At 37.8% G+C, this 24,658-nt stretch overlaps 2 protein-coding genes across 2 annotated transcripts; one reads left to right on the forward strand and one right to left on the reverse strand.

Moving 5' to 3' along the window:
* Positions 1–410: 410 nt before the first annotated feature.
* LOC136825597 (uncharacterized) lies at positions 411–932 on the reverse strand. Its single transcript, XM_067082182.1, has one exon. The coding sequence runs from the start codon at positions 930–932 to the stop codon at positions 411–413; it is 522 nt and encodes a 173-aa protein (XP_066938283.1).
* Positions 933–11,383: 10,451 nt separating this feature from the next.
* LOC136825575 (uncharacterized) lies at positions 11,384–14,394 on the forward strand. The gene is made up of 3 exons (XM_067082160.1): positions 11,384–11,940; positions 13,283–13,470; positions 13,596–14,394. The coding sequence occupies exons 1-3, from the start codon at positions 11,661–11,663 to the stop codon at positions 14,079–14,081; spliced, it is 954 nt and encodes a 317-aa protein (XP_066938261.1). The 5' UTR covers positions 11,384–11,660; the 3' UTR covers positions 14,082–14,394.
* Positions 14,395–24,658: the final 10,264 nt, after the last annotated feature.

Here is a 24,658-nt window from a genome sequence, read left to right on the forward strand (position 1 = left end):
CCCATAATAATCTCATGGTTCTCTCTCTTTAACTGCAGTCTCAGCGTTTGGACATCAATAATTTTGATGCTGTTAACATTTTTTCTGTAGAGTCCAGATTTGTTCTTCCAGATAAATGTTCTTTCTTCCTTCTGAATATTTCATGACGCGATCCTGTACGAGACGTCCTGTTAATTAGTAGGTTTCGATGAATTCCTTTTTTTTTTTCTGTCAATTTGTCTATTCTTGCGCTGTACTTCTCTCACAGATGTCGACGTAATTAACAGACTTTTCAATATAAGGAGAATCAGCTCAAAAATTTGAGTGGAATGGCAGTTATGAGGCGGTTGTATAACGCAGCAGAACTCGGGTGGAATTGCGGATGATCATTCCAAAAATGCTCAACAAGTATGTCTCAATTATTTGCGATCTTAGATATAAGCGAATACGTTCGAGGGTTTTTGCCAGATGTCAGAAAGCTCTGAAAGTGTCCAGATGTCAGAAAGCTCTGAAAGTGTCCAGATGTCAGGAAGCTCTGAAAGTGTCCAGATGTCAGAAAGCTCTGAAAGTGTCCAGATGTCAGAAAGCTCTGAAAGTGTCCAGATGTCAGGAAGCTCTGAAAGTGTCCAGATGCCATGAAGCTCTGAAAGTGTCCAGATGTCAGAAAGCTCTGAAAGTGTCCAGATGTCAGAAAGCTCTGAAAGTGTCCAGATGTCAGGAAGCTCTGAAAGTGTCCAGATGCCATGAAGCTCTGAAAGTGTCCAGATGTCAGAAAGCTCTGAAAGTGTCCAGATGCCATGAAGCTCTGAAAGTGTCCAGATGCCATGAAGCTCTGAAAGCATCCAGATGTCAGAAAGCTCTGAAAGTGTCCAGATGTCATGAAGCTCTGAAAGTGTCCAGATGTCAGAAAGCTTTGAAAGTGTTGCATCAGTAGCCTGGTTTGCACAAGACATGGAAGCCCATTATTTTGGGAGTTATTTGTTTTTATTTTTTTTCTGCAAGTGAAAATTTCCAATACTTAAAAGCAAAAGGACTCTCCGTTTATCCATATTTTTCATTTGCTATAATGGCTTAGGCTTACATTTGCGTTCACGTTCCATTCGATTTGCGCCCATCGATATTCCTATATTTTAATGCTTGCTTTAAATATACATTTCTTACTTTCTATATGGGTGATTTTATTGGTTAGCACTTACCTTTTATTTCTTTGACTCTGGAAGAATTTAACTTGCATCCCATAAACAACATTAGTAGACCAACTCGACCAATCATTGCAGGGAGATTCCGACCTTAAAATCTGTTAATTTGACATTTTCAACGTTATATACAATTTTAATACTAATATGAAAAGAGTCTGGACATCCCAAGGGAAACTTCAATATCTCTTGAGCCTCTTCAATATCTCTTGAGCCTCAGCCGGGAACGTGAGGGGATTTAGGTGGATTTTAGTGGTTTTGTGATGATGTCATTTGCTTTGTCCATCCCTTTATGCTGCCTTAACGTATATAACGTTTTACGTTATTATGAAATCCCCAAATACTTGGCAATTGCCAAAGGATTCCGCGAGAATCCGAAGTCGTCTTCGTGCTGTGGCCACTCGGTTTTTTAGGTCCCTCTTTATGTGATATCTTACTTTCTAGATCATCTTCATCAGTATTTTCATGTTTAAATTAACAATGCATGAGGTACTTGGTAAGACGAGAATCTTCATGGACTGTTGTCGAATATCTCTTGTTTTCTGTTCGGCGTTTAAGGGCTGGCGATTTGAATGGCCAGACTTCAAAAGGAAGGCATTCTCATGAGGAAGCAGAATTCCCCGTTGTCGCCCTTAAGCGTTCATGCGTCTCTGTTTTTTTTGGAACTTATAGTTTTTCACTTTCGAATGTAGCACCGGTCAGGAAACCTTTCCTTTCGTACTCCTCACCGTAGCAGTTATTAAACTGTTTTATATATATATACTGTATCTACATACATATACATATTGAGTTTCTTTTTCAAATAAAATATCCGGTCAAAATAGAACTGACGGCAATAGAATCAACAATCTAAAATTTAAAAAACTATCTCTGGTTCTGTGTTAAACTTTTCCGTTGTCATTAAGTTTAAAACAATTATTCAGTTGTTAATGATTTTGAAATTTCCAGGCAATGGCATTGAGTAGGATTTGCATTTTCGAATTTTTTCTTTCACAACGTCAACTTTCAAGTATTTTTGTTTATTCGGTATGCGTACTGTCAGAGGAATATCAGGAATGCTGTTTAGTTATTCTATAGTTTACTTGTATATAAAGACATCATTCAGTAGAACATTAGTTTTCATAATTCTGTTATGCCAATCTGCGCAATGCAGTATTTGGGATGTCTTTGAATGAATTCTCAGATAGACAGACTGATTGAAAGCTAGATGGAAGGACAGAGAGACAGCCAGACAGAGAGACATATATACAGATCACACACAAGGCTTTGACGCTAATGCCCAAAATTCATATCAAGTCAGATAACCCAGAACGATCAATCATTCTCGCACGCTTCCCAAAGTCATTATCCCTAATGAGGTTGAACCGGTGGCTGTCGCTTCCAAGAGATTCTCTCTCTCTCTGAAAACTGAAATAATGTTTCTTTCTTTCGTATATTAGCGGTTTTCATAAAGGAGTCGATTTAACCTTATGACAGGGATTTACAATGTCAAATGACATACGTTTTAACCATCCTTACTTATTTTCTATAATAGCTGACCAACCCAGTACTGACCGGGAAAACTGAATGAAAACCAATAAACTCTCTCTCTCGCTCTTTCCCTCTTTCTCCTCCCTAACAACCCCCCTCTACACTCTGTCACTTCCTCTCTCTCTCTCTCTCTCACTCTCTCTCTCTCGCCACTCCCTTTCCTGTTAAGATAGTTGCTTCAGTTACATTGCCCAGCATTTTTGACAATTTATATTTCACCCTTTCTCAACCCCCAATGCTATCAGGGTTGAACTTGGACTTCAAATGCATTGGGAGTGTCACTATTCATTTCAGTGACCTCGAAAACTATGGATTAGACACTAATATCTGTAATTTTTTACATTTTATTTTTCACCCACTCTCACCCCTCCTTCTTACTGGGGCTGAACTTGGACTTAAAGGGCGTCGGGAGTGTCACTATTCACCTCAACGACCTTGAAAACTATGGATTAGACACTAACATCTGTTATTTTTTGGTTATATTTACATGTCACCCCCTTCCCACCCCTTCTTACCTCCTGCTTCCTATTGGGGCTAAACTTGGATTTAAAGGGCATCGGGAGTATCACTATTAATCCCAGTCATCTCAAAAACTATGGATTAGTCACTAATATCTGTCGTTTTCAGTTATTTTTACATGTCACCCACTTCCCACCCCTTCTCACTCCCTCTTCCTATCGGGGCTGAACTTGGACTAAAAGGGAATTGAGTGTGTCATTATTTATCTCTGCGACCTCGAAAACTATGGTTTAGAAACTAATATCTGTCATTTTAGGTTATTTTTACATGTCACTCCCTTCCCACCCTTTCTCACATCCCCTTTACTATTGGGGCTGAACTTGGACTTGAAGAGCATCGGGAGTGTCACTATTCATATTAGTGACCTCGAAAAGTATGGATTAAAAACTAATATCTGTCGTTTTTTATTATTTTTACATCTCACCCCCTTCCCACACATTTTGGTGCCAGTGATGTCTTACCCCCACAGTATTCTTTCCCAGATAGCAAGCCATATGTATACCGAGTTTGGTTGAAATTTGCCAAAAAGGTTGTCTCATGCATTTTTAGACGAGCAATTTAGAATAGAATGGTCTGTTCACAAAATTGCTAGTAGTCTTGTGCTAAAGAAAAACTTCCCATGGATAAAGGTTCAGATGTGAAATATAAAAGGAAGTGAACTTTACTTTTTTCCTGCTAATTTTAGTGTATAGCGGTTTGTTTCCGACTAATGTGTCCTTTGTACTGAATATTAAAGTGTAATTTCGTTTCCTAATTCATGAAACATACCTTTATCCAAGCGAAGTTTTCTGTAGCACAAAAATCCTACCAATTTTGTGAACAGACCATTCTGTTTCGAATTGCTCGTCTAAAAATGCATGTGACAAACTTGCTGGCGAACAGTTATATAGCTGCTGGGAGAAAGGGAGCTGGGGATTTGGTAACATGTACACATTCGCTACCGGGGTCTAAGCGATGTCAGGCAGGGCAGCCGATCGAGGCTACGACCTACCCCACCGCCAAATCAAAGTCCTTCAAAAGAAGGCACCGTGCTTACCCCATATGAAAATGGGAAAAAAAGCACGTTAAAAACGAAGAAGTATATATATATATATATATATATATATATATATATATATATATATATATATATATATATATATATATATATATATATATAACATATTATATATATGTATGTGTGCATGTGTGTATTATCACAGTGTGGAGGGAATGATTTCTATACAAAAGTAGAAAAAGTGCACAAGTGATTTTCCAACCTTTATGTTTTTATAATTGAGATGAATTGGTCCCGTTTGGGTAGCGTCCTCTTTAAATATTCGCCGGAAATTTTTGAATGAACAACCTCTCTCTTAAGACAGATTTTTATACGAAAACGAAAAACAAGCTGGACATTGTGCAGTCGAGTCAAAACGCCACCTTGAAATGGGTTCTCGTTGCTGAGGTTTTTTATTTACTTTACCTCTAGATAGGGGAAGAAAAACGTACCGCTCTTGCAAAGAAAAACTAATCCTTCCTCGTCCTCCCTCACAACATTTCCCTCATGCAAATGTACAGACAGACACAGCCACTCACCCCTGTTTCAGTTAAAATGAAGATTCGATTGGCTAGAGTTTATTTTATTCTTCTCCAGTATTTAAGATTCCTTTTTTCCCGTAATGCAAACATGTCCTTATTGTTAGCACAGTATTTAGTACAGTCATAAAAATTAGATCCAAGGAAACAACCAAAACTATGGATAATGCAGCATCAGCTGTTCCGTGGCACTGAATATGAGAATCTCAGAGGTGATTTACAGAGGGCAGGAACCATTAGGCATTCCACAACGAGACCATTACTGCCGGTTGCAGATGCTCAGTCAAACATTCTTATTAGGCAAAGAGAGTTTACGACCAGCCTCCTCACACCAGAGGCAGAACGATCTCATAAGTTACCTGACAAACAAGGCCAAAAGGGCATTATACATCTCAGCGCACGTCTAAGCTTCTGTCGTCATGTTGAAGTGGAGGAGGAAGCCTCTCTCAAGCTTTTCCTATACAAATAATACAATCCTGCAATAGCACCAGATGCTGAATATACCGCAGAATAACATTGCAATGGATTAGTGATCTGTTTCTGTTATTTGGATATTAGTGGAGTTCAGTCAAAATATCTTACACACGCTCACATACACACACACACACACACACACACACACACACACACACACACACACATATATATATATATATATATATATATATATATATATATTACAAGGCAACATCATGAAATTATATATGTATGTCTTTCCAGTTTCGATATAGTTACTCTTCTATTTATCAGGTGTTATGTGTAATGATAATAATTACTGAAATATTGTATGTAGTGTAGTGTCAGATCTCAAAAGAGTTAGTGATTTAGATAACCTAACAGCATAATTTAGAATTAATAATATCTTTCTTGATGATAGCGGGAGAGAGAAATTCGGGTTTTAGACCAGATGTGTCATCTGTCATCAGTTAAGATAAGAGAGAGAGTGCTTTGTTTTGGGTTATGTGATGACAGGTCGGGAATAGCAATTGAGGTGCGTTAAGATTTCTGTAAAAGCTTTGTCCCGTACGAGGAGAAGACAAAGGGTTTCGCAATGTTACATGCGTTCCATACGATCTTCTGGTAAAGACGTGTACTTCTGAGAAATGCGAACAAGAGTTGCACTGAAGATATGATTTTAAAATCTGCAAAATTGGTGTTGGTTTTGCAGTGCAACGTGTGATTTCGAACGTTGGAGGCTTCGGGTCTGGACAGTCTGCAGCCAGTTCTGAAACTGACTCCCTGGTAAGTAGGATTGAGAGATATATTAGCATCGATTGCATTTAGTATTTATTAAAACCGTTTCCTATCTCCAAACATATGGGCTTTCAGAAGTGCTCAGGCAGCAACTGAGATAATTTGCTCTTACCGAGATGATACAAACAAATCCTTGGAGATGGAGAGATGAAAAAAAATCTTGTCAGCAATCGCGTAAATATGTCTACGTTATTCATGTTACTTTTTTTTAGAGATTTTGGTTTACTCAAATGTCTGACGCATAGTCAACATTTTTTTCTCAAGAACTTATTTTTCATACGGTCTGTTATTTAGTGAAAACAAAATGCAGAGTCATCAGACAGAGTGGAGTATGATAAAATAAAAGAGCAAATGACATGGGAACGATGACTTTTATGGAACAGTTTTTGCGAATCGCGCTGATTGCAGAAGCTCAAGTAATATATGAAAATGGTTTCACAACTATCGAAACGTCTTTTTTTTTTTTTTTTTTTTGCAAAGTTCTTTTACGAAGAGAAATGACAAACATAAAGTCTAATCGCAGTCAGGGCGAAATGGTTTCAGATTTCCCTTTTGAAATACGATTTTCTGATGCTGTCGAGTCCAGAAAAACTCTGGTCAGTGGGCGGTGAAGAAAAGCCAGTAGTTTAGCGCTTGACCTACCTTCTTTTTTTTTTGACAATTCTGGGGAATATTCTGGCGCTCGACATCTGTCTGAAAACAGAAGAAAATCTTGGATACTTGACCGCAGCTGAGGCTGGCGTTCGTCTGTTCCCAACCAGCAAAGAACCTTTAACATTACAGCCCCTTTCATCTGATAAAACATTCTAATTTCGTACAATGAACGAAGCTCGTTCATTTAACTTTCTCGGCAAATGTTAATCCAGATCTATCTCTATCTCTCTCTCTCAATTTCCTCTATGCTGAAAGAATGACGTTATAAATGTTTAAAATCCTAATTCCCCGTAAAGCCTTGTTATTGTAGAGCGAAGTTAACAAAGGTGGCATACTGTGGAATATATCATCGAGCTTACTTTATATTTATGTAAACAGAAAACTGTCATGCAAGATAAAAGCAAATCGAATATAGAAACTAGTGAAAGGCGCAGTTGAAGTGCAATTTGTACATAAGGACAAATCTGTGATTTCTCTGTCCCTGTATCTTTTTGCCCCTGCACACCACAAACACAAACACACACACACTTACATTTGAACGCAAATGCATGGTAATTCAATGCCACGCAAAAAAATAACTTACAACTGTCTGAAATCATCGTAAACCAAAAGCAATCAAACGATCGTTTTAAACTTGACAAAATGACAACAGAAACGCCCAACGTACAACCATAAATCACTTTAGCTTCGAAGCATTGATTCTTTTGTCTTCGTTACACAGAAACTCTCAAAAGACATTAAACAGAGAGTTTAGTGTCTGCTACGGCGAGGCGTAAGAAAGAACAACAGTATTCTGGCTAGCCATCACATTCGGAACGAAAGGTTATAAGTTCCAAGAGAATATTAACTCCTCGTTTTAAGTGATGGAATTAAAAAAAATATACAAATTTTCCTTGTGTAAATTACAGATAATGTTCAATTTTGCTTGCTTCTTAGCGAGTGTTGAGACTTATTGTTCTGCTGTGAAAGAGGAGAATAGATAGAAAATACGAATGAGAAGGAATTAATATATTTTTTGAAATTTTAAATCGCTATTTCTGATTCACACTGACCCAGCAGTTTCTTGCAAGGATTAATTTAAACACTTAGTAGTATATATTTAATACTTCTTTGAAATTAAATTAAACTGTTATAAAGATATGTATAGGCTTGCAAGCGCATGTCATGCAGTTAATAAGAAACTGCCCTTTATCAATATATATATATATATATATATATATATATATATATATATATATATATATATATATATATATATATATATATGTATATATGTTGTTACGCATTTGTCTGCTAAATGCTCTTGAAGGAATTGTTTAAATTAGATTCTGGCCTGATGGGCACTTAAAACCAACCAGGTCCGAAATGAAATGTAATAAACATGGATTAATTACCTGGTACATTACATTTAAACAAAAAAGTAGGTTGCCATTGAAAGCTAGTTATAAATGAGTTGCTTAAGTTACTTTATTTACACGATAAGCAATGAAATAACGGAGGGCTGGGATGCAGGACAGCCTGGCAAATTAAGTAATGCAATTACAACAAACAGTCAACACAGCATAGGACATTTGGGGTTAGTAAGGATTTACATGGATCAACTGCACAATGAAATAACTGTTGATTGGTGTGCAAACCAGTAGGACGATTGGTAATTAAAGAAACATCATTACAGGATATTTACATAGCTTTCAGAATAGTATGCAAAATAATTATGAATCATAAATGAAGAGCCATGGCCCTAGATTGATAGTCTTGCAAGGGGCCAAGGGAGCCGATGGCTTGGTTGCAATGGAGTGAGTGTCTCTTCGAGGCAAGAAGTGCAAGGGGGTGGTTGCAGAACAATGAGGGAGCGAGACAACGCGGTTCTGGAAATAGATGATTCCAGTTAAACTTAATACATACAGGACCCTGTCAGTAGCATTAATTTACCACTATGGAGGGAGATTTTAACTTTATGTCTTGGTAAGCAAAGGGTATTCTATCCTTAACCTAATTCATGTGAAGAACAATAAATCATTTGGTTTATATGACAAGGAACACACAAATAATGCATAGTGGCAAGAACTTAGGAGATTTACTTGGAGGGGAGAGGAAAGGATATGGAAATAAGGAGTCTTAGTCTTAGGGAAAGATGATGGTACTCAGAAGTTAATTCACAGACACATACCATTTTGTCTTCCACATTGCAGACTTTGCAATGAAAGGCAGTAATGATTGGTCCTTCCTCAACAACTGAATGGTTGCTTCTACCCTTTTGGTACCAGTGGCTTCAGAGACAAGGAATCAGTAACATCTTCCCAGGGAGACCAGGCACACGTCAGCACCGATCGAAGGTTAGCTGTAGACTGCTGTTTGACTCACATCCTCTAGGGTCCTCTAGGCCTAGGGTTTGGCAAGGTTGGAAGGGTTCGCTATTCCCGGAGGTAAATGTATGCACTGGAACAGTTTCTGATGCCAGTAAACAGACCGGGGCAGATTTAGGGGTGTAAGTCACCTCTTTAACAGAGGGGCATAATGGCTAACTATCATTTGGATGTCCCTCTTGCCCGACCTGTCGAGTACCTGAGCCAACCTTTTTCAAAAGCCCAAAAAGTCTTTTAGGGTGATTTGTAGCCCCATCCCTGGGTCCTAGTCTAACTATCTTATCCACAGGAATTCCTCCTTATGAATTCTTGCAATAGAGGTGGTGGCTTAATACTTATGATCATATATATATATATATATATATATATATATATATATATATATATATATATACATATATATATATATATATATATATATATATATATATATAAGCAAACCTATTTCATACAGAAACCGTTAGGTACCCGTTATTGCAATCTTAACTACATCTAAAACCTCTAGGATTGATGCCCTTAGTGTCGTTTTAATAATTTGGTGTAGAAATGGTCACAGCAAATTATTATTAAAATGGCGCTAAGAGTCTCTTATCTCTATTGCCTACTGGTCCACTGAACGATTTTCACGAAAGGGTAGCATAAGTAATTTCGCCAGTCACTCGCTTCTAATAATAATAATAATAATAATAATAATAATAATAATAATAATAATAATAATAATAATAATAATAATATCCTTTATTTCAGCTCAGGGCCATATACATGGAATAATCAAAGACACACAGTCTAGATACATAAGATACCATGATATAAAAATAATATTCGGTAGTATCCACACAGTTGCTGAAGAAGCAGAAAAAATAGAATTCATAATAATGGTATTGACAGTAATTATATGGAGAATAATAGTAAAGAAATATATTGAAAATGTTAACAATCAAAAATACAGATTGCAGACGATTCATTTCCAGTTAGGGACCTCAGTTGGTTACAGAAGTCAGGTCCAGAAGGCTAAATACGAAAATTGAAACTAGCAAAACTCTACAATGATATTAATCACAGTAATAAAAAAAAGGAAAATACCAATAGACATATAATAATAATAATAATAATAATAATAATAATAATAATAATAATAATAATAATAATAATAAAGACAGATTCTGGAGATGACACTTCATAACTGCAAAAATAGAGAATAAGTCATTTGAGGAACAGATGCCTCATCATCCCATCTTTCCCACAATTTAGATCTTCTTCTTGCCTCGCTGCTTAGGATGCTTTGTTTGAGCGAAATGATGCTGTTTCTCAGTCGGGTGATCAGACTGGACATTGTTCGCCAGGCGGTTTTCTATGAACATGCGTGTGGCGGAGTGATAGCGAGGAGTGTTTGTGAGGCGTCTCAGAAGGTCATTGCGTACAGTGATACGTCTCATGATCTCTCGGGTATAGTTCGACCAAAGGGAACGCTCTTTTCTGCTGGTTTTTAAAATCCCAGCTAACAGCAGGTGGGTGATCAGTTAGGTGGTTCACTGTAGGGAGGGATTGGGTGCTGAATGGCACCTGTAAGGGGACGAGATCATAGCCCATTGCAAGATTATGGCCAATGTTGCAGGTCAGAACACAGTCATGAAGTTGTGGGGACGTGATGCAGTGGTCCAGCCAGGAGTTTTTCTCCTTTATATAATTCCCTGCGAAAGTGTATTTTGTGTAGGAACCTTTTTGTTATATTTCCTAAATAAATTATTCCCTGACTAAATTATCAACTTTCTTTTACCAGTTTTCCATTTAATATTGAAGAATATTTTTTTTTCTAAGATTTGCAAGTACGGTAATGAACGAGACAAAGTAGTTTGCTAAGCGGAGCAGACGAGGCAGACGTTATCGTGACGTCACACAGGTAAACAACAAGCTTTTAAGATGGCGGCTACTTGGCTCACAGGCAACCCGTTCTCAAAATGTCGGATGGGTCACGTGACCACACAGCTGATGGCTCAAAACACAATGCCTTAGCGGCTATTGGGCGAATTTTCATGCAGCACGGCTCCGTTCGCTCAGCATTTGCTGAACAAGCGTTCAGTACGCAGTGTTGCGAACTCGATATGACATAAAAGCGCTAAAAGTGGATCGCAAAGGCACTAAAAAGGCGCTAGACTTTCTAATTAATGCACTAAAAAAGGCGCCAAATAAAAAATAAACAGTAATTGATAAAGCTTATGCTGTACTTACGTGTACTGTTCATCAATAAAGATTATATACGTGGTTCTGCGAAATTTAGAAGTCTTCTAACATTCCAATAAAGTCCTCATCTTTATCTTCATTTTCATAAGCTTCGAGACTTTCCAATTTTCTTGACAACATTACTTGGAAGCTCACATCGATAGCAACATTGCCCAAGCCTCTCCAATCCATATTTAATGGCAAGAATACTATTTAATGTAGAAATCCTCTTTCCTTACAAAGCGCTAAAAAAAAAGGCGCCAGAGCCAAACGAACCGAAATAATTGAAAGCGCGCCAAATCTAGCGCGAAATTGGCAACACTGTGACAGTACGTCCAGCAAAACCCCCATCACCGCCGGATGAATCATGAATGAATCGCGGTCGCCAGCATTTGTTTACATTCGTTCGCCGGTCGAAGACGTTCACGTGTCCGAGCTGCTGAGCGTCACCAAGAACATCACCATGCCCGTGCAATGGACATCTGAGATGGAGGAGAGCCTGATTGAAAGAGTGAGATCGCGACCAAGCCTGTGGAATCCAAGGGATCCTTCCTACGAGACCGAAACCCGTAAAAAGGACTTGTATGGCGAGATAGCCCGCGAACTTCAAGAAGCGTTTCCACGTGTGGAAGGAATTGATGATGCAGGTTCGTGTATTGTTTTTATGCAGTCACTGTTTAGTTTTCTTAATAGTAGTAGAACACTTTAGGCCATATTTGGCTGTGTGAAGGAAGGTAATCGGCGAAATGATGCAAAACTATGGCGGATAATGTTCGTTTCTGGTCCGAACGTCCCATCAAGTTCTCCGGTCCTGGTCGTTTTGGCCACAAGTCATGAGGCCGTAACATCCAGAACAACAGGAGACGTTATGTTTATGGTATTTATCATTATGTTTATGGAATTTACCGTCGTTATTTTATGTTTTACGCTAGTACTAAACACGGCGCCCATTTTTTGACGTAATAACGAGTTTCCGGTCGATATCTGGAATGGGACAATTGAAAACAGCAAGAAAACTGTCGAAAAATGTGTTTGGTCATGTGGAATTGGCGTTCGGACCGGAAACGAACTTTTACCACCATGGCCTAGCTAGGCTATTCCTTTCATAGTTCTGTGGCCAGCCAATGTTTAGAGAACAGCCATTTAGAGGCTAGCTTATCCGTAAACACCAACCTAACCTTTGTCAGCCATGTGATATTATAATACCATTACCACGTGACAATATGTAATGTGGGCTATTTTGTGATACATACTTAACACTTGACTAGACACAAGCCTACTCGTATTGCTTAATACACTGTAACAGATATAAGCTGGAATTCAGAGGCCATAACGGCACTCTGGGTAGGATAGCATAATTTGAGTACCAAATAGCACTTGTGAAGGAAAGAAACAGTAGTCACCATTATTATTTTTTTGGCGTTACTTTAGTTTATGGTCGTGGCGTAAGGAAGCATTTAATGAGGAAATGTTATAGAAGAAAAGTTGTTTATATTGTCGTAAAATGTAATTATGTGAAGCTAGAACTCTTAAAAGGGTGCCTGCCCCCCCAGCTAGGAAATAACCAATTTAGGGACAGGTTAGGTAGGTGTTTTAGGTTAGGCTAGTGCCCCTTAATGTCCTAAAACACCTACCTAACCTAACCTGTCATTGAATTATTGCATGGTTACTATGAGAAATTCTGAATATTGACTATTTGCATCTCAAATGTTGCATGTACATAGAGAGAAATTGTCTTAAGTGTCGTTTCATTGAACAAGTATGAACATACGCTGGCCAAAGGCCCTTTGGGTCCCCCGTATTGAGTATTTTAGACTTTGTTTTTTGATACCAGCCTTAAAAGTTGAAATTCTAACCTAACTTACTTATCCTGGCCAGGAGGCTTCACCCCCTGGATCCCCTGGTGTGCCAACTTATAAAAATACCCCTTTCTTTTCATTATTACTGTGATTATTATAAGTTAATCAAACTTGAATTTTTCTCTTGCAGATGCTGTAATGATGAAATTTAAGATCTTGAAAACATCATTTCGGAGGGAGCTGGCTAAAATCAAAAACGTAAAAAGTGGCGCAGGAGGAGACTATGTTCCAAAATGGAGGCTCTTTGATGTAATGTTGTTCCTGACTGATGTTGTCACCCCAAGGAAGAGTACATCAAACCTTGAGACTACTGTGTCTGTAAGTATTAAGAATGTATGACTGTTTCAAGTATTGTATGTTAAGTTTTGCATTTCAGTGTTATTACAGAAGTTGCCTTAATTTTTATATTCCTTTTTTTATGATTTACTTTTTTTTTTTTTCAGCAGGAGTCCCAGTCCTCCCATCAGCAGGAGTCTCAGACCTCCAATCAGCAGGAGTCCCAGTTATCCAAATCTCTTTTGGTACAAGCTGACCCCTATCAGTCTGATGATGAAGTCTTCCATCAATCATTGCAGACATTCAATTATGACAGTAGCGTAGATGACATTGATCTGCCTAACCCATCATCTTCACACTCGGGGCCAGGAACAAGTCGATCATCATCACCGTGGGATATTGAAACGTGTGGTCGAACTTCTACTCCAAAACGCAAAAGGAGTATGACACCAGACCATGCACCCAGTGCAATCGAGGTAGCGTTATCTTTTTTAAAAACCACTGCGCAAGCACAAAGGAAAGAAGACATCCCACACGCAGCAGGGGTTTTTGTAAGAGAGGTATTCTCTGAATTTCCTCGCCATAAACATCCGAAACTTATGCTTAAACTCGCTGTATTCCTAAACAAGTTGAAAGAGGAGGAAGGAAGTTAATCGTTGGCCATAAACTGCTGTATGGTGGTATTTTTTTTTCCCTGTATGATTTCCTTCATGGGTATAGATATGACACACAAAAGAAAAGAATCTGTACCAGGGCCATAATTTTATTTTTTCACGTTGCATTATAATGTTAAATAAAAAAAAACATTGGCACAGAAACTTTATTTAACCTATAAAATTTATGCAGAGCACTTTTTATTAGACTCAGGGTCATAAAAATACTAAAGTCCTGGATGTACACAACGGTAAAATTTTATTTCCTAAACAAATATATTTGTAGCGCTTAATTATTAAGTATCATCACCACTAAAAAAAAAAAAGAAGAGCTAGTGTCTGAAGGCCATAGCATACTGAAATGCTATCTTGCCTTCATTACTGAAGTATTCACAAAATGTGTTGCGTACATTTATAGCCTCGTGCATAGGCCTTCGGCCTAGAGCATTCAAGTTTTCCCAGCCAACACCAGTGCCATAACGCCATTGCCCTGCAGTTATTCTAACCATTATTTACACTCTGTCGATTAACTCTGGTGCTACTTCGTTGTGTCTAGATTCTTTAAACAACTGTGCAACACAAGGGCTGCTAGTGTAATTAGCCTAACATGTTCAGGGGATGTTCTAATTGGCTGCCTAAATATCTGGAAGCGACTAACCAATATCCCGAAGGCACTTTCGGATACTAGCTCTAGAAAGTCGATAGTTGTGAATAAGCTTCTCCATGGGTAAATCATTTCCTTTATGTGGCTTCAAAGGAAAAGCATCATCTGCTACTACGACATAAGATGGTACTCTCTCTGAATATGGAATACAGACAGGAGGGGGAATTCCTAGTTTATTCTCTATAGCCTGTTTTAGGGTGCGTTTTCCCAAGCTCCCCCGTCACTGGCCCTCCCATTAGTCCCAACATCTACATACAGAAATTTATAATGTGCAAATACTAATGCATGTCAGATTACACTACAATGTCCCTTATAATCAAAATACTCGGATCCACTGTTATTTGGCTTGAAAGATGGCAGGGCACACATTTGGTATTATAGATGAGATGAGAGGCTGGCTGACCCGAAACTGGTAGCTCGGGGACTGTTGGGATTCTCGTGAGTGAAGAGAAGCAAAATAAATTAGAACATTATCAAAGCTCTGTTATGCAAATACCAAATGTGTATAAAAACAAGCAAATAAAATCATTTTGATCTGGAGACCTTATATTAAACCCTAAAACCTAGGCTAGGCTAGCCTGAAATAAGTAAGCACATATAGAATACGTATTTGGACAATACTGAATATCTGCACCACAGCTGGGAACTTTAACTTGTTTTTCTTATATTTCAGACAACTCTAAGACTTCTTCTGTGGCATTTCCACTGCAAATTAGCTGTTTATGAGATGTACCCACTCCTACAGCAATACCCACTGACTTATATAGGTGTAATGTATTATAGTTGATAGCGGATTTCAATTTCATCTTGGAAACTTTTTATTACATTTCAGACAATTCTAAGACAATTTTCTTCTATGGTGTTTTCCACTGCAAATTAGCTGTTTATGAGATATCTAAGTTCACTTTATTTAAATTATACTTGAGTGATCTAAAAAAAAAAAAAAAGACACATGCTGAACACTTCAGGTCAATGCAAATTTTCCCAACAGTATAATATCCAGTCATACCTCAACCATCACTAGCCCAGGCCTATGTAGCCTATATCTTAAATTTCTCAACAGCTGCGCACTTTCAATATTCATATTCATGATTTCAGTTTTTCAACAATCAATAACCAAACCAACCTTTCGACCTTCACTCACTAGACAATCCAACACCCTCTGCATCTTTTCTGGTTCCTCGCAGATCAAAACCATATCATCAGCATAATCCAAGTCAAGAAGTTTCACATTTTCTCCCCAGAGTATACCTGCACCTGTTTCTCTTTTAACCCTTCTCATAACGTAATCTTTGACCATAACAAACAACAGAGGAGACAGAATGCCACCCTGAATCACACCAGACTTGACTTCAAATGGATCACTCAAACACCCATCAACCATCACTTTACAAGATGCCCTCATGCATGTTCACGATAACTGTCACAAAAGTTTTCCGGTATTCCATAATGCCTCATGATTTTTCCCACAGTCCTTCTGGAAATACTGTCAAAGACCTTTTCAAAATCAACAAAACAAAGACTCAACGGAGTTTTCATTTCATTTGCTTGCTGCATTAAATGCCTATCTATGAAGGTCAGGTCACTGCAACCCCGTCCCTTTCAGAAACCAGCCTGTTCATCACTCAGAATACCTTTAACCACTGGCTCCAACCTATTCAACATTACTTCACAGAAAATTTTCAAGGCTACAGGTGACAAAATGATTTGCTGTGAAACAACTTTTTCCGACTTCATCCTTTCATGTACGATGGCCAGCTAAGTGATTTACTTTTAACATCCTAAAAAGCTACGCATCAAAGGCCATAGTTGTTCATCTAAGTGTTTACATATAATACATACATACATATATATATATATATATATATATATATATATATATATATATATATATATATATATATATATATATATATATATATATATAAACACTTAGATGAACAACTGTTGCCTTTGATGCGTAACTTTTTAGGATGTTAAAAGTAAAACACTTGGCTGGCCCTCATACATGAAAGGATGGAGTCGGAAAAAGTTATTTCAAAGCAAAGCAGGTAATGTAACCTTGACATTATTTTCGTTCCTCAAAAGATTTTGTTTTAGTAACTTGAATAAATGCGGGTCTGGGTAAACGCGAGGGATTATCTAGCCAACAAACTCCTGTATTTTCATAACCTTTGGTCGTCACTGTACTAAACTCAGACATTTTGTTAAAATTGTACGTTTCCAAAATTCTGAACAGTTCTTTAAGAGCTCTCTCTCTCTCTCTCTCTCTCTCTCTCTCTCTCTCTCTCTCTCTCTCTCGTGAAATAATCTGATGCCTCTGAAAGCCACCAATTTTCTCGACAAGGATTTGATATCACATTGTGACTAGGTGTTTGCACACCCATTAGAATTTGTCTTGGCAAGTACACAAAATTTTTGTTTCAGTTCAAGACTAAGTTCCCTAATTAATATAGTCTTATAGTTCTCTTTTCAATCCAGCATACAGAGCGACTACTTGCCACCTTTAATTGAATCTGCAGATCTTATTTGTCAAAACTGGGTGAACCATGTCTTGGTCTGAACGATTTCGGCACTCTCGCTACGTACCGCGCTAGTTCAACGCTGAATTTTTGTCATTTCCTCCATCTAGAAATATTTTGTAATCGAGTTTTTAGTGTTATCCTGTAGTTTCACTGACGTAAAATGGCAGATTGTGTTAAGCACATCGTTTGTCACAAAAAATTGTTTTGAGCGTATGACGAGGTAAACCTCATAACAATCAGATGGCTATCGATGCCCGCTCAGTGTCAGTTTAATGCTCGATTATATTCATTGCGATCCACCAGCCGATTTGGAGAGAGGGTACCTTTTGCAGGTTTTTTTTTTTTTTTTTTGTTCACCGACATTATTCAAGCTTCCTCAGAGAGAGAGAGAGAGAGAGAGAGAGAGAGAGAGAGAGAGAGAGAGAGCATTCTGATATTCGTCTAGAATGAAAGTGAAGTATGATTATTCTCACTACTTCAAGGTGAAGAAGTGTCGGCTAAACACGCGTATTACAACTCAATTAGTGATAAAACGGTCGCGTTACACAATCGAAAACCATACAGCCTTCTTAAACAGCTGTTCTTTCAGTCGTCTGCAGAGGAATTAAAGAATAACAAAATCAGAAACAGGCAATGCAGTAAAGCATCTGTCAGGGAAACTTTGTGCTCCCAGCTCTAAATGCAGAGACTAAATGTAACCTCATAATTTAACTTTCAAAAAACACGCGTTTGTCTTCTGCATGCTTCAAAATGCATGCTGTGGAGACCAATTTTTCATCGGGGATATTATGGGTTATTTTGTGCGTGACACGTAACAGCTATGCAGTGATGTTCTCCCTGTACGAACCGAGATTTTTCGTCTCCGACGTGCTGGGTGACCCAGTAACAATGTATTCCCCAGAGCAGTCCCTCGTATAACCAACAATGCTTCTGTAAAAGTTCTGCCCCCAAGAGACAAATCTATATCTACATGGTCATAATGTGCTTCACTCATCCTACTGGTCCCTTTCTTATCAGCTACTGATCTACTACAGTACTTCCTGGTCCCTTTCTTGTCAGCTATATATCTGCTACTTCCTCCACTCTTCTTTCATAATTTGCTAAAGAAAAAATAATGACATAAATGAATAAACACATCGCATCTCTCTGTAGTTTCAAAAGCGCTGTTAGCTAAAAACATTTCCGGAAACGTGTTTTTAGATCCAGTTGGTAATTTGCTTCATGATGTCAAAAAGATGCTATAATTTCGTGTTTTTCAAGAGGGGCTTCTTTCTGCATGAAAAAAATTGGTAATGTTTTGAGGAAGTATAATCATGTATTTGTTAAAGGTGGTCGAAAATAGGTGTACGGCCGCAGGAACTCTGAACCTAAACCGACCCATTCTCATAGATACCTGGATGCCAGGAGCTCGGTAACTACGTAAAGGCCTCTAAACAAGCCACAAATTGGTTCGCAAACATGACGTGGACGGGTCGGCTTATGACGAGAATATATTCACAGTCCAAATTGCAAACATCCACACCAGTTTGTCTCAAAGAAAGGTCATTGGTTTGATTGATTCGCAGTAACTCGACGTGTCGCGCACACGGGGTCCCTATCAGCGCGATTTTTTAAGAATGTTTGTAATAACAGGATTTGAAATCCTAATGAAAGGCATTGGAATGCGAGGAAGGGTGCATGTTTCAGCAGTTGATACAGCAAGGTGAGTGAGTTGGTGATAACGTGGTTTGAGGTGAAATGTTGACGATGAAAAAGCAAATATCTGTGACAATGGTTACTTGGTGTTCAGTGTGAAAGATTTCAAACAGTGTGCTGTTTTTTGAGTGTAGGTCTATGCATAGACTGGTGACTCCCATAAAGTTCTTGAGGAAAAGGTGAACAACAGTGGTAAAAATGAAGATTTCATTTGTTTTGTCTGTGTTTGTATGTCTGTCATAGGGTATGGGTTTGATTTGGAGTTATAAACCTTCCTGGGTTGAGATAGGGGCCACGTGCCAAATTTTATCTGGGTCTGTCAAGCGGTTAGGATTTCCATAGCATCCAAACATACAAACATTCACTTTTATATAGCGAAGGAAACTTCTTTCTATTTGCAAAGGTAAAGCAGTAGCATTGTGTCACCAGTTCTAAAAAACTGCCATTCGGAATTTTGTATGAAGATTACATTCTTAATATTATTTCCATACCTACACCTTGGTTTAGGTGTGCGGATGATAATTTGGGCTATCAGGCTCAAAGACTCGTATGAAAAGAACCTCCTGGCTCCTGGCAAAACTGTACGAACAAGACCTTTATATGAAATTCACTCTAGAAACGGAAAATTATGGTTGCTTGCCGTATTTTGGATTAAGAGTTAGGGTACGTTAGGAAAAGAGGAATTCCTTGTTCTTATTCTGTTGTCTGAAGATCGCTTTAGAAGGCTATGTACTCGGTTCATATTTTTTTTTATCCCGCGTTATTCTCCATGAAGAAAAATTCTTTACACACACACACACACACACACATATATATATGTGTGTGTGTGTGTGTGTGTGTATGAACATGAATATACTTTATAATTTTTATTTTTCTTATGGTTCGTTGTTATTTATCCGTCACAGGCAAAGTGTTAAGAGGGGACGTGCGTTTGCCATTTCCGTGTACATATTTATTTGGTACTTTAATAAGCACTTCTAGTAAAACCAGTGACCACATCCTGCCAATGATGATGTCCGTTTTTGGTCGAGGATTGTTCTAACATGGGAGTTCATCTTCGGATATCAGTGCTCCATATGTGACCATGAGTGACTACATCAAGTTACATATACAACTGTTTAAGAATCCTGAATAGAAATTTCATGTTTAACGATGCGCTTGAGAACATTGATTATTTTACATATGATTTGAACTAGACATGGACAAAGAACCTAAGTTCAATATGTTATTGATGATGTACAGAGCTACAAAGGTTACACATCATCCATTACTGACAACTGCCTTGAAACTAACAGCAACTGATACCAAACGCTTCAAGTCTAGGTAGTGACGCCTGACTGAGCAGGTAACGCGTCCATTACTGGATCAGAGATAGATGCTCTCAAGATGACTTAACGTAACTCGGTCTAATTGCAGGGAATATGCTAAGAGGTGTATCAAGGCGCCATCAGGACAATGGAGAAATGTTAATGGGGATAGAGACACTATCATATGCTCGATTTGAATCATCTTGTTAAATAAATAAACGCATTAAGAGGTAAAATTTCTACTCATGCATTTCTTGAAATCTCTAAATAAGTAAGTAAGTATAGCTCAGTTTTACCAGACCACTGAGCTGATTAACAGCTCTCCTAGGGCTGGCCCGAAGGATTACACATATTTTACGTGGCTAAGAACCAATTGGTTACTTGGCTCTAAAAGCGAGAGTAAAATACCAACGCTGTTCAGTTTAACTAGAAATGAATGATCTCTTCTTGCGATTTGAAAGATTAAAAAGGTTTTGAAGAACGGCATTTTACTTCAGGAGGATATTACTATAACCTTGCTCTCAAGAAATTATATTTATGAACCATTCAGTTATCTGGAAAATCGGAAATAATCTTGCGATGAAAATATTCGAATTCTATGTTAAATAAGTAACCAAATTTGGCCTTTAAAGCCAATAAAACGTCAAATCTCTGCTCGTATTACATTGTCATCCCTTACATTACTCCTTTTCATTGAAGGCTTTAACTTTAAGGCCAGGATTCACTCCAGGTATCTAAGCGATTACAACGTCTTTCGCATCGAGCTTAAAATCTCTCTGAAACTGCAGTGCCGCCGAAAGTCTTTGAAATTCATGAAGGGAGGTTTTGAGGGATGTCCAACTTCGTGTCTGAATTGATTTTGTACGACAGATCGAATATGTCACATAAATAAGCAAGATCTCCGCTAGCACAATGCTAATACCAAAAGAAGTACTGAGATTATGTTAGGAATTAACAAAGGTCAGAAGGAAGCTATAAATTCCCTTTTGGCATCTTAACGGGACGTCATTGAGATAAACAGAAGGGGAAGTCAGTCAGTCTGTGAGTCTTCTCTGTGAAATTAATGTTGATAAATTCATAACGAGATGGAAATAAAGGGCATTTTATTAAATACAAGAGTGAAGTCGGGGTTTTGAGTCAGCTGCATTTTTTTTTTTTTTTTTTTTTTGGAACTACAGATCAAACCAAATCAAAGAATGATAGAAACGTAAAAAGCTAACCAATGAAAATAAATGTAGTTCAGACAAACCAAAATCAATCGAACCTCAGTTTCCCTGTAATGGCCTCTTCCAAGAGAGCATGCGCATAGGAAAGACCTCTCAGTACTGCCACAAGTAACGAAAGATGTTCCCTGTATAGGTTATCAGCTTTCCCTTCACTGAGACGAGAGCCGTTAATAATCTAAACCTGACAATTCCATTCGTATTACGAGACACCTGAATGAACCGTGGAATGAGAAATGAAGCATTCGAGGTAGGATATTGGCCACTACCAGTGGCCTCCTTCGCGAGGAAGGAACGCTGGGTCCTGCATATATCACTGGTCGGACCCTCAGGGAAGGGATATGAATCACTTACTGTTGGGTGGAAAGCCACCAAGTACACTTCAGCCGTTCCGTATTCGGTGATTTGCCTCATTAACACCACTTGAAACTTCTTCAAAATGTGGAGACTCTGGGTATCACTTGCGCAGTATTCAAATATATAAAATCAATCTTGATATGTCTCGGAGGATTAGATCTATTTTCAGATGATACTAAAATAAAACTTTTTTCCCAGGTAAATGAATTGAGTAATGTCTTTATATGGAAGCATCTCGACTTTGAATCTTTTATGTTTTTCCATCAAACAAAAAATCAATACTTAATTTATTAATAAAAACGTTTCTATATATTTTTTCGTAGTCTTGCATTTACGACTGAAAAACATTAATTTGTTGCAAACTTCACACATTTATCCTAATGCACTTTGTTAAAGTGCAACTCGAACTTTTTTAAAGCATTCTCCTTCTCAAGACAATGTTCCCAACTCTCCGTGTTGTCCGTCCTTCCAATTCTTTCAGGAATTTTTAGTTTCAAATTCAGCTAATCTTCCCACTTCTATCAATATTTTTTGTCTCAATGTTCTTGGAGAGATTATGATAATGAAATTGCTACTTCCACCTCTAAAAACAAAGTGGACTATTTAATTTCTGTAAATTCTTTTCTATATCCCAGCTACTCAAGCTTTCAGTGGAACTTATTCGTCCTACTTTGGAGTAATAATTTCATCTTTGGGCTGACTTTTTTTCTTATCTTCTTTCCCTCTCGACAGAAAATCAATGATCACGCTCTCGCCTCACCTTTCAAATATGAGTTTTTCAGTCGAGAAACATGCCAAGCGCCATTTTTAAAATATATAATAAATTAAATAAAAAAATACTCTGACCCAGGATGGCGCTTGGCATGTTTCTCGACTGATAGCCTCACGTGCCATTTTTAAAATATAATAAATTAAGTTAAAAAATACTCTGACCCAGGATGGCGCTTGGCATGTTTCTCGACTGATAGCCTCACATCTTCAGTTACACCGCAAGATGGCTTCCCTCTATTTTCTGGGGTTACTGTTTCGGTCATTGTACTATTGATGTCAAGAGAGAATTCCTCCTCATCTCAGGTCACCTGATGGCCCCTGCCGAGCAACCTATCCCATCACTGTCTCACATTCAGTTTTTATCTTTATTCATTTTACGTTGCCACGCGCCTTAAAACAACAGATCTTTTCCCCGGAAAAAAAGAAATTCAAGCAGAGTGTTTAGTCTTGCATACGGTGATTCGACGCTTCAAGACAATAACAGGATATTTCTAGACCTCACAGGATGAAAGTGAAAAAGTTAGAAACTTCTTTCATTCATTTTTCAGTCAGCTAAAATTCATTTTCAAACCAAAGAGATAAAAAAGTATACGGAGAAGGAACGTTCATTTGCATCCTTTTAACACTATTAACAGTTCTTTTTAAGAGAATTTATTCTTGCCCCATCCCAAGAATCTCTCCTCGTTTACTATGATACGTTTCTAAAGCAAACGTTTTGTATGTTTGTACCCGAAGGAAAAAAAGTTTCACATATGCAATGATTCTGTCATTCTTTTAACAATATGGGGGATTAAACATTAAATATTAAAGGACTGTAGCTCCCCTTCTACCAAACTTGTCTTTCTATTATTTTGGTGAACCTGTCATATTTGTTAAACTCTCTGCCTTGAACCTTTTTCTTAGTCCTCCCAAATTTCCCCTCCACCAATTTAGATAATGACATTCTAGATTAGGCCTAAAAAAATTCTTTGTAACCCATTCTAAAAAGCCTTAGAGCTTAAGGTGTGAAATTTCCAATTTGGATGCGAAATATATCCGTCGTCATTTTGTTAAACATTTTCCCACCGAAGGCTACGGAAAACGTGAATCCATCCTGCCTTACGTAAGCAGTTCTTTTCAGCGCTTGTGTTCCTGGAATCAGTGTATTCTAAACATTATCTGATAAAATTATTCGCTAAAAACTTAATCAAAAATACTAATGAACGTATATCCATGAAAACTTCAGTAAAAACAAAAAGACGGTTTTGTTCTGGGAGCTGGACAGAAACATTTCATCTGTCTATAAAACTAAACATTTGTGGATATTTAGGTATATTAGAGTACCTTTCTCCATTTAAATACCCATACTTCAACTTTACATAAAAAATGATTTACTTGAACTTTACTGGGTAGCCTACGAAATAAGGCTTCACAAAGTAATTACACATATGGAAAATTACTACTGAGTAATGAGGACTATGAAAATATATATAGTTGATTCATGTGTGTAAATAATTATGAGTATGCAAATTAATAAACAAACATATAGAAACTTAATCGACAGCGATAAGGGCATTGATCACGCACAAGGGTGAAAATATATAAAAGGGGGCTTCAATGAGAAAGTTTACAAGCAATGACAACTGTATAAAATCTGTGAAGACGCCTCTTGGAATAAGGGCATTACGCTTTGCAAACTTTAATATTTCCAGACCATGTGCAATCAGCATGGGTTACAGAATGGTTTTCTTGATTCAGTGAAAACCTCATTTTGTAACTTGTTTCGTGTTACAGACAGGAATACAGTATGTACGATATTCTTGTACGTCTGTTTATTAATCTATTGTTTTTCTCTAGCTTCAACGCACGACCATAAATCTGATGTGTAGATATGAGGATTTCCGAGTCAGGTAATGTATCCAAATTGATTCTGCAAATTATGCAGGAAGACGCATTCTTTGTTCGAAGTAATTTGCTATTTTTCCTACAAAGGTTACGTGACTTGATTAATCTCCGTGCTGTTACATAATTCGGTTAAGCTACTAAAGAACGTGCC

Source organism: Macrobrachium rosenbergii, chromosome 39 (assembly GCF_040412425.1).
Source record: "Macrobrachium rosenbergii isolate ZJJX-2024 chromosome 39, ASM4041242v1, whole genome shotgun sequence".
Lineage (NCBI taxonomy): Eukaryota > Metazoa > Arthropoda > Malacostraca > Decapoda > Palaemonidae > Macrobrachium > Macrobrachium rosenbergii.